The sequence below is a fragment of the Formica exsecta genome, unplaced genomic scaffold (genome assembly GCF_003651465.1).
Source record: "Formica exsecta isolate Colony F162 unplaced genomic scaffold, ASM365146v1 scaffold211, whole genome shotgun sequence".
Classification (NCBI taxonomy): Eukaryota; Metazoa; Arthropoda; class Insecta; order Hymenoptera; family Formicidae; genus Formica; species Formica exsecta.
Window position 1 is genome coordinate 1,391,022 of NW_021849408.1, and position 11,130 is coordinate 1,402,151.

Here is an 11,130-nt window from a genome sequence, read left to right on the forward strand (position 1 = left end):
TAAAAAGAAATTTATTTTTGCGACAAGTTTACGTCGAATTTCCTGAAATAATCTAAGTTAGTACAAAATAGCAATGTGCCAAATTTGCAGTTTGCTCCCCGCTTGTGTATACATATTAAAAACATCAATACTTATATTGTATAACAGAACATCGCGGGTAAACCTACGTGTTATTAAATATTTATGATATTATGATCGAACATATGAGTTTAAGCCATTACTTACACTTGAGTATTTATGCTACTAATATTGAAATCTTAAACTCATTGATCGTTCGAAAGTAACTCCCAAAGATAAGAAAAAATGAAAGTGAATATAATGTACATTATAATTTTTCTGATATCATTTTGTGATACTGTTGATGATTTATTTGTAAATATGATTCTCTCAAAAATGAAACTATTGTGTCAAATGACCGCTAGCCACCTGTCTACGTGATTTGTGAAACGCGCGTCAAAATCAACGACGAAATCTTACGACTGCGACTGCTTAGTTGGTAAAGTTATAAGTGGATCCGTCTCTCATTAAAGCTCGGTCGGACTGCTCGGTAAAACTTGTGGAGTTCGTATCAACGCTTACCAATGTTTATTCACGCGAATGCGAGGGAAAGAATAATCCGGAGATTTCTTTAATACAATTTATCATTAAGAACACTCGTCTACTTCTTGAACGATTCGACACCGGAAAAGATGCTCGTAATGAAGAAGAAACTAATTTCTCTCTTTGTTTCTTTTGTGTACTTTTTATAAGTATTAATCTCCCACTTGAAATTGAATGATCGGCTGAATGGATTATCATTATTACGACGGTAATTACCGATTATTACTACTATTGTCATCATCATTTCGATGACCATCAAAATTTAATTGTTAAAAAAAATTGCATTTATATTAATTATGATATCCTCCAAGATTCTTATGTTGGAACAAACGAATGAAACTTCTTTCGTTTTATTCTATCGATTAAATTTTTGATATTTTTATCCTGGCTGTCAGCTGCCATATAAAGTGCAATCATAGCTTGCGCTTCTTTTTGCGCGACACACATTTAGTTTTTGCGCTATATAGCTAACGACTTCCGACGTGCGAAGGAAATTTGGACGATTACTCGGGAATTCTGGTTGTAATTAAGTGTTGCTGGACGGAGATTGAGTTTAATGAGACGTAGCGTTTTCTTGGCGGCACGACTCTTGACAAATTTCTCGAAATAAGCCGGTCCTCGATAATAGATTAACAAACGTTATCATGAATGTAATAACGTAATACTTTTTTAATATTGGGATGGATTGTATACGATATATGTCGATAGGGCGGAAGAAGGGAACCAACGAAAGCCGGACCGCAGATATTGATAAATATTTACGTCGATATATGTACACGACTGCTGTCCAAATCGTACAATCGCTTAAATATTTTCATGCTATCGAGATTTCGTATCAAGGAGCGTTTTAATTTTCCCCACGTTCGGTCGGAGAAACGGAAAACAATGTTGCAAAACGACATGGCTTTTAAAAGCGCCGAATCGCGAGAAAATCACGGAAATTATATGCAGAATTATATTAATGACACTCTCTTCGAGCGCGAATATCGCATTAGCGTCACTTTTCGACCGGTCACTCTTCTCTTAACCATGATAACGGGACATTATAACATTATTGCTCTGGAGATTCCCGGAATAGTTAAATGTGATTACGCGACGGAATAAACTTGCAATCGCAATAAACTAATCTTGACGCGCGAGCGAGCGATTGCACGCGGCATTATCTCAACAAACAACGGTTATGTAATGGAGATATATAAATGCGGTAAAATAAAAATGATCAGCTATAAATACGACTGATTCACGTGCAAACGAACGGCATATATCAGATCGCGATGACTTCTCTTGTTTTTTCTTCGGCACAAATTTTTATCTCGGTGAATTTCGCCAACCAGTATATTCCTGGATTTTTGAGATTCCATAGATTTTTTATTGTTATCCGTCAATATATAGCATTAATCATTCGTCATATATCATTTCGACTTAATTAGATTTAATTTCGTTTTTTTTTGTACATGTATTTAAGTTTTACGCTTTCGTATTAATTTTTTTCATTTCTAATAAATTAATGTTTGTCCCATTTTTCACGAGAAACAACATTATATCGGATGAGTCATTTAATGCAAGAGAAGTAAAAATCTTTAAACGGGCCGCGCGAAATGCAAATCGAATGACGAATCCATTCGACAAATAAGAGAAAATGAAGTCCGATATAATTAGTTTGATAAGAGGAGGAGTGCCTCGCGATTATTGCGTAACGTAAATTCCGTAATCGTAAAACGCCTTAAGCTATCTTATTCCTCGGGATGTAATTGCGCGCGATAATACTGATTGGGCAAGACACACACGTCTTAAATAATGGCAAAGTTTAATTAAAAACTTTGTGCGCGATATAATTGCTTTTATTTCAGCGTTCATCTCTTATTTTTGATTAATTATAGCTGCACCTTTGTTATATCCACGTATTTAAACAAATTAATGGGTGCGAAAGAGGAAGAATGGATTGAAACGAACATGCGATATGATCCTGTTTCTTATTTGACCGTCCAAGGACAAAAATTTTCAAGGATTCAGGAATCCAACGAATGAGGCACGCGATTCTGTGCCGCGTGCCTGATTCTGATATCTTTAAATTATTATTCAAAGTATCAGCATAATATACGCAGTTTGTAGATTCGACCTGCATAACAGCGATTGAACTTGTGAAGCGTGAACCGGACATGTCTAACCATGCGTGACTGGGAACATGGCACGAATCGATATTCTAGAGTGCGCATTCTGAGATCGAAGATTCTAAAGATCTGCGCTTCTTGACCCAATTCCGAGTAATTTCATCCTTGATCAAGAGCGGTCAAAAAATACACCTGCAGAATTTCATCTTATTTCACGAGTACACTATCCAGATTGAATTACTCTATTTAAATTACATTAGCATAAATCAAGTGTACACGGTATTTGAAATGTAGACATAATGATAAAAAAATGCAGACTATCTCGTGTTTTTATGTTTTTTTAACACAATAACGCTTTTATGTCAACGTGTATCTAACCGCAAACCTTCTTTTGCTTTATCTACTTTCAGATACTGGCGCGCCCTACGTATTGTACAAAGATAATATGGAGAGACCCCAGGGTCAGTGGGGCCCGGGGCCGGGATCTCTCCAGGACGGCGGACTGTACCCTCAGCAACAGCAACAACAACAGCAGCAACAACAGGGTTCCTCTTCGTCAGGAAGCCCACAGCAGGCCTGTGGTCCTCCTGTCGAGGGTAGTGAAAACGGTCCCCCGCCCTCCTTAGCATCGCCTGTGCCCTCACCGTATCCTTCGGCGCCTCCCGAGCCTCAGTCCTTGACTCCACCGGACGATGATATACAATCGAGTCAGGCAACGTCCCAACAACAACAACAGCAGCAGCAAACGCAGCAGCAGGTCCAGCAGCAGCAACAGCAACAACAGCAGCAGCAGCAGCAGCAGCAGCAGCAGCAAGTTCAACAGCAGCAGCCTCCACAACAGCAGCAGCAACAACAAACGCAACAAGATCACTCGCCGCAGCAACAATTAACACAATTAACAGAGGTGGACCGCAGCGATTGTTTTCCTGGCGCTGGGGAGCTGCAGCAGTATCCGCAACACTACTTCAAAGAAGCCCGGCCGCATCCTTCGCCGTCCGTGCCACCTCACATGCTCACTCCTGGCGGCTTTTCTGCGCTGCATTATCTCAAACAGCCCGGTGTAATGCTGACATCCCTCGGTCAGGGCGATGGTGGGCCCGGCTTGGACGCGCATCAGTACGCCAGTCCGAACGCGCCCAACATGGCAACCGGGCTGCCCGACATCGTGCAGCAGAGCGGCAAATCGTCCAAGTCCGGCAACAGCGATCTGCGCCTGTTCAAGTGTTTGACCTGCGGCAAAGACTTTAAACAGAAGTCGACTCTGCTGCAGCACGAGCGGATCCACACGGATAGCCGGCCGTACGGGTGTCCGGAATGCGGCAAGCGGTTTCGACAACAATCCCACCTCACGCAGCACCTACGCATACACGCTAACGAGAAGCCGTACGCTTGCGTTTACTGCGAGCGCACGTTCCGGCAGCGTGCCATCCTCAACCAGCATCTGCGCATCCACTCGGGTGAGAAGCCATACCAATGTCCGGAGTGCGGAAAACACTTCCGTCAGAAGGCGATCCTGAATCAGCACGTCCGCACACACCAAGGCGAGCATTTCTCTCTGCCTCCCAGACTCCCCAGAGGGCGTCCATCACAACCACACACTGACCCACCCACCGGTTCTAACTCATTACTATCGCAACCGCCGTCGCCACCGTCACCATCGGCATCATCATCATCATCGTCATTATAATAACCACGTTTATTACCGCCGGCGGTACAATAACCCGCATACTAACGATTCATCTCGATTTTCTTACCTGTCCAGTGTTTGATTTACCAGTGGCGGATTTAGAGCTCGGAAAATCAAATAATTGTAAATTGACAGAACGATGTGTGTGTCTTTAAATAAAAACGGGATAAATTCACCACTGGTCTATATCACCTATATCCCTCACCAGCCTACTAAAACTCGTGTTTTTCTTTGAAAGTTCTCGGAAACTAATATAGCGACGATTTATCAGACACAATTTGCCGGTATCATCGGCCTCGTTGCCGCTAAGGCCAACCGGCGGGTAAGAACGGTTGAGCTGGACGCGAAAACGCTGGTGAGCTGTGAGATAGAGCAGTCCCCGCCACCCCTCCTTTTCCTTTCCGATCCTAAACGATCCAACTCGTCATCTAGTCTAATCCGCCTGCCTTTTAATAACTTTGGTTTTTCGCGTTAAGGTGGACATCGGCTTGCCAGCGGCTACTGCGTTTCTTCTCGTGCACCTATCGCTGCTAACTGCTAATAACTTTCACTGGGGATCGCGCGATAAATTGAATTTATAAGCTTCCCAAACAGCACAAAAGTCCAAAAGACGTGTAAATGCCGCGGAATAAATCAGGATCTTTCTTTAGACGTTTTTCTCGGACGTTTGTGTTGCCTGGGTGTTTTCGCTCGAATTTGAGCGAGCAGCAGCAGCAGCAGCAGCAGCAGCAAGTTCAACAGCAGCAGCCTCCACAACAGCAGCAGCAACAACAAACGCAACAAGATCACTCGCCGCAGCAACAATTAACTCCTCACGCAGAGGTGGACCGCAGCGATTGTTTTCCTGGCGCTGGGGAGCTGCAGCAGTATCCGCAACACTACTTCAAAGAAGCCCGGCCGCATCCTTCGCCGTCCGTGCCACCTCACATGCTCACTCCTGGCGGCTTTTCTGCGCTGCATTATCTCAAACAGCCCGGTGTAATGCTGACATCCCTCGGTCAGGGCGATGGTGGGCCCGGCTTGGACGCGCATCAGTACGCCAGTCCGAACGCGCCCAACATGGCAACCGGGCTGCCCGACATCGTGCAGCAGAGCGGCAAATCGTCCAAGTCCGGCAACAGCGATCTGCGCCTGTTCAAGTGTTTGACCTGCGGCAAAGACTTTAAACAGAAGTCGACTCTGCTGCAGCACGAGCGGATCCACACGGATAGCCGGCCGTACGGGTGTCCGGAATGCGGCAAGCGGTTTCGACAACAATCCCACCTCACGCAGCACCTACGCATACACGCTAACGAGAAGCCGTACGCTTGCGTTTACTGCGAGCGCACGTTCCGGCAGCGTGCCATCCTCAACCAGCATCTGCGCATCCACTCGGGTGAGAAGCCATACCAATGTCCGGAGTGCGGAAAACACTTCCGTCAGAAGGCGATCCTGAATCAGCACGTCCGCACACACCAAGGCGAGCATTTCTCTCTGCCTCCCAGACTCCCCAGAGGGCGTCCATCACAACCACACACTGACCCACCCACCGGTTCTAACTCATTACTATCGCAACCGCCGTCGCCACCGTCACCATCGGCATCATCATCATCATCGTCATTATAATAACCACGTTTATTACCGCCGGCGGTACAATAACCCGCATACTAACGATTCATCTCGATTTTCTTACCTGTCCAGTGTTTGATTTACCAGTGGCGGATTTAGAGCTCGGAAAATCAAATAATTGTAAATTGACAGAACGATGTGTGTGTCTTTAAATAAAAACGGGATAAATTCACCACTGGTCTATATCACCTATATCCCTCACCAGCCTACTAAAACTCGTGTTTTTCTTTGAAAGTTCTCGGAAACTAATATAGCGACGATTTATCAGACACAATTTGCCGGTATCATCGGCCTCGTTGCCGCTAAGGCCAACCGGCGGGTAAGAACGGTTGAGCTGGACGCGAAAACGCTGGTGAGCTGTGAGATAGAGCAGTCCCCGCCACCCCTCCTTTTCCTTTCCGATCCTAAACGATCCAACTCGTCATCTAGTCTAATCCGCCTGCCTTTTAATAACTTTGGTTTTTCGCGTTAAGGTGGACATCGGCTTGCCAGCGGCTACTGCGTTTCTTCTCGTGCACCTATCGCTGCTAACTGCTAATAACTTTCACTGGGGATCGCGCGATAAATTGAATTTATAAGCTTCCCAAACAGCACAAAAGTCCAAAAGACGTGTAAATGCCGCGGAATAAATCAGGATCTTTCTTTAGACGTTTTTCTCGGACGTTTGTGTTGCCTGGGTGTTTTCGCTCGAATTTGAGCGATTTCTTAACGCCACGCTTGATTCGTGTTACAATTGACATGTAGTTTTAATCTCTCTCCGTCTCATTAAACCGGACTAACGTTCTTCCTTTTCATTCCGTCCGCCGTGGAATACCGCCGATGAACGTGGACCGTACTTTCATTACAGACGTGAGCCCGCACCTCATCTTCAAGAACGGGATGACGCCGACGCTCTGGCCGCAGGACGTTCCCTTTCCGCCCGAGGAAGGTAAAGAGGAAGTAGCGTCAACGTTCGGCGACACGGACACGCAGTCGGGCGCGTTCAGTCCGGCGCCAGACGCAAACTCCATCCAGTACCCCGCTTACTTCAAGGATCCGAAGGGCGGCAATCACACAGTCTTTGGCGCGGGCGGTCCGGGCAGCTTCGGCGCCCTGCAGTACATCAAGCAGCAGGGCGGCACGAAGAGCTGTCTACCTGATGTGATACAGCACGGCCGCTCGGCCGGCATGCCGTTGTACGTGCGCTGTCCGATCTGCCAGAAGGAGTTCAAGCAGAAGTCTACGCTGCTGCAACACGGATGTATACACATCGAGTCGCGACCGTATCCGTGTCCGGAGTGCGGCAAGAGGTTCCGTCAGCAGTCCCATCTCACGCAACACTTGCGCATCCACACGAACGAGAAGCCGTACGGCTGTGTGTACTGCGGGCGCAACTTCCGTCAGCGCACGATCCTGAATCAGCATCTGCGCATCCACACGGGCGAGAAGCCGTACAAATGTCAGCAGTGTGGTAAAGACTTCCGTCAGAAGGCAATTCTGGATCAGCACACGCGCACCCATCAGGGCGACCGGCCGTTCTGCTGCCCGATGCCCAATTGCAGGCGGCGCTTCGCCACCGAGCCCGAGGTGAAGAAGCACATTGACAACCACATGAATCCGCACGCGGCCAAGGTGCGTCGGAACTCGAACGGTGACACGAAGCCGCCCGGCACGCCCGCGGGCCTGGGCCCGGTTCCCGTACCCCGCGGTACCCTCACGCCCACGGTCGTCAAACCGGAGCTCTACTTCCCGCAGTGCTACGCGCCCGCGTTCAATCACCAGCCGCCGGTGTCAACCGCGCAATTTCCCGGCGCCCAGGCAAACGGCGTGTCCGTGACCGGCGAATTCAAGCCGCCGACCGGTCTTCCGCCGCAGTGACTAACCGTCCATCCTGCCGCCTACTAGCAAGCAGGAATCCCCGCGCTGAGGTTTCAGCGCTGTTTCGGCCCAGCCGCGTTGGAGGCCGACGCGACATCGAACGCAATCGTCGCCGCCGCCGCCGCCGCTGCCGCCGCCGCGTCTAACCGATGCGGCCAGCAGCCGATCCAGCAACACTACCCGTGACATTTATCACTGTGCATTTATTAGAGTTGTCTTTTTTTTTTCGCCGTTTCACAACTCGCTCGCTCTTCTTGTTCCATCGCTGCTTAGCAGAGCCTCGGAACGTGTTGCCAGCTAGTCCCGGACTCGACGGTGAAAAAGGCGGTCGGTTTTTCGTCGCGCAAGCCCGTACAATACGAACGTCCAAGAGACATCGCTTCTTTCATTTTCGATTGACCGTCGGACAAAATTATCCAAATGATATGATTGTTTTTTCTATCTCTTTCTAAGTTGTAGCGCTCTTGCTATAATGTGGACGGAGAGATGAAACAACGCCGAAGAACGGTTAAGATTTTTGCGTTGTTTGGGAAGCAAGGAGAGGACGTCGAGTTCGCTCTTACGTATTCTGTGACGTTCGTGTATTAGAAGCAAGCGTATCCTCGCGCGCCGGATAACATCGCGGAAAAACGACGTCCCAGTCAGGATCATTAATTATTATTGCATTTTTGCTACCGAGTGGCGCAAACGATGGTGCGCAGTTATACTTGCTCAGGTATTAGACGCTCAAACTCTAATAATCAAGCTAATAATTTTTGTGACATACGTTTCCTCGTTTACGGTGTATACGATCGCGATGCAATGATTTGTTACTTGTTCGCAGTTATCCGTCACTCTTTATGTCGGATTAAGATTTGATCTTTAAAAGATTTTATGGTCCGTTATTGTCACTGCGCATACATGCACGCCAATGACACTAGCAAATTCATCGGCATATGCAAATACCGATTTCCGCTACGATCCGCATCATCAAGTTATCGATCTCGCACGAGGGAACACGGGAATAGCTCGGAAAATTGTCTGCCGCTCACCGTCGAGTTAATTCATTAGCCAGACCAAGGTAAAGCAATCAACGAAGGATCTCGTCTATTTCTCCGTACGTATTTTTTATGATTAATCGATCACGACGTACCTTCTCGCGTTTCTTTCGTGGACAAGGGAATAGCACGAGAGAGTTCGGGGCTCTTATCCCTCCCGCGAGGCGCGTAGGCGATCTCGAAGAGATTGACAAGAGTGTTCCCGCGAATCCGTCTGTCTTCGCATCTCGCGGGACGATGGTGCATGCGTCGCCCGGGGCGCCGCCGTTCACCATTTAAAACGCCACGTATCGCCAAACGGGTTGAAGATGTTCGATTTCGACCAGACTAAAATGATTGTGATACAATATTTAACTTGCCTATGTTTTAAAATGTTTCACGAGAGAGAGGGAGAGAGTGAGAGAGAAAAAGAGAGATAGATAGATAGCGAGAAAGAGAGGTATGTTGTGCTTCTCAAGGGAAGCGCTTACACGACCACGTGAAGAATGCCTGTAAATATGTAAAGCCGTTCACTCCAAACAAAGAAGAAGAGAAGGAAGAAGAAGAGGAGGAAGAGAAGAAGGAGGAAGAAGAACGAAGAGAAAAACATACGACGGAGAAAGGTGAAGTATGCGAGTGTGTGCGAATGCGATTGAGTGCGAATGAAACGGAAAAAAAGAGCACTGAATGAGAGGGTGGGAGAAAGAAGATATAGGGGGATTGGGGTGGGAAGAGGGATGGGGAGGGGATGATATGACAAGCTGAAAGGAGAAAGACGCGAAAGATTATAGCTAGAATTTACGAGGACGACGTATCCTCCCACTGTGCTGAGCCATAGCTTTCGGGTAGATCGGGTCAAGAATCGACGAGACGATATACCGCGATGCGCAGCGCGAAGGGGTTGGAGGGGTGGTGGGAGGTGCGCGCGACTCTTGTATACTATAGTAATATTTGAATGTATATTTATACGACAGGTTACATTATATTCTAACTATATATATGACGATATTTTGAATCGGTTTTAAAAAATCAGATTGGTGCTGATATAAACAAAAAAAACTAGGTAAGCGAGTACACGAGACAAAAAAAAAAAAAGAAAAAGAAAGAGGAGGGAACGTGGAAGAAGGCTGAGACACCGTAGAGTTTAGCGTTTAAGTAGCGTAGACGATAGCGCATAGCTCAAGGTAAAGAAAAGACTTTGAAGGACCGTACACGGGTCCGCTCACATCTCGGAGAATTATCATCATCATTCTTAAGAAAGAGAAGGAGGAGGAGGAGGAGGGAAGAAAAAGAAAACACTTCGTGGCAATACTTAAGTGAAGAGCAAAAAAGAAGAGTAGGAGGGAGGGGGAGGGGAGGGGAGGGAGAAGAGAGGAAGGTTTCAACGTACTAGGGAATAATCTTTTAAAATTTCTATATTAAGACGTGTGATCTCTCTAATTATTGTACATTACATTAATGAGTCTAAACCTAGAGATGACAAGATGCATTAGCATAATTACGATTACGTATTAGGTGTTCTACAGTTAGTCTTTTGTCATTTTAGAGACACAGAGATCTGAAGATGATTATTGTGCGGCCATATTCTCTGTGGCCTGTTCGTAGTGCCTCGGAATTGCTGCTCGCGGCAGTGATTTGACCGTATTTTAGGAAGGTAATATTATATTATATTGAGGAACCGCAATTTTATCGATACACTCTCCAATATACAATATTGAGAAGGGAAAAAGGGGGAAAAATCGCGCGTCGTGAGGCGTCACGTTAATAAACGACTCTCATTAAATTATTATAACGAAAGAAGATCTACTTATACACATCGCGTGGCGAAATGAAACCACGATGATAACGACGATATAATCGTGGTGGTTATCCATTGTTTTTTTTTCTTTTTTTTTTTTTTTGTTATTCTTATATTATTTTTTACTTTCTTTCTCTCGTGCATTACGTAAAATGCGAAGCTATGATAAAAGGAAAAAAAAAAGAAAGACGACCAATGGGAAAATATCGAAGGCCAGGAATGGCGGGATCTTTTCTGATGGCCGTTCGTAATATTTACGAGTATTATTATCGACGTTAAAATTACATCATTACACTTTCCCACGTGCCCTTTCTAGGATATCTTTATCATTTTTGCGGTTAAATGAAATAAAAAGGCGCAAACAAGACTCGTTAGACATTAACGCTCTTCTAAGTCAAGTCGAAACACATCGATTTCCGTATGCCTTCGTACATATATGTCTGCACGAGAATC

General features: G+C 46.1%; 1 protein-coding gene across 1 annotated transcript; it reads left to right on the forward strand.

Moving 5' to 3' along the window:
• The first annotated feature begins 1,629 nt into the window (after positions 1-1,629).
• LOC115235175 (zinc finger protein 853-like) lies at positions 1,630-10,240 on the forward strand. Its single transcript, XM_029806782.1, has 4 exons — positions 1,630-1,684; positions 3,122-3,536; positions 5,100-5,857; positions 6,854-10,240. Exons 1-4 carry the CDS (start codon positions 1,630-1,632, stop codon positions 7,861-7,863), a joined length of 2,238 nt encoding a protein of 745 aa, XP_029662642.1. The 3' UTR covers positions 7,864-10,240.
• Positions 10,241-11,130: the final 890 nt, after the last annotated feature.

Bases quoted from the DNA above. Each gene is read 5' to 3' on its own strand.
- LOC115235175 (XM_029806782.1), top strand. From the start codon at position 1,630: ATGATAACGGGACATTATAACATTATTGCTCTGGAGATTCCCGGAATA. The intron at 1,685-3,121 runs GTGATTACGCGA...ATCTACTTTCAG, and splicing joins GATTCCCGGAATAGTTAAAT to ATACTGGCGCGCCCTACGTA. The intron at 5,858-6,853 runs GCGAGCATTTCT...CTTTCATTACAG, and splicing joins GCACGTCCGCACACACCAAG to ACGTGAGCCCGCACCTCATC.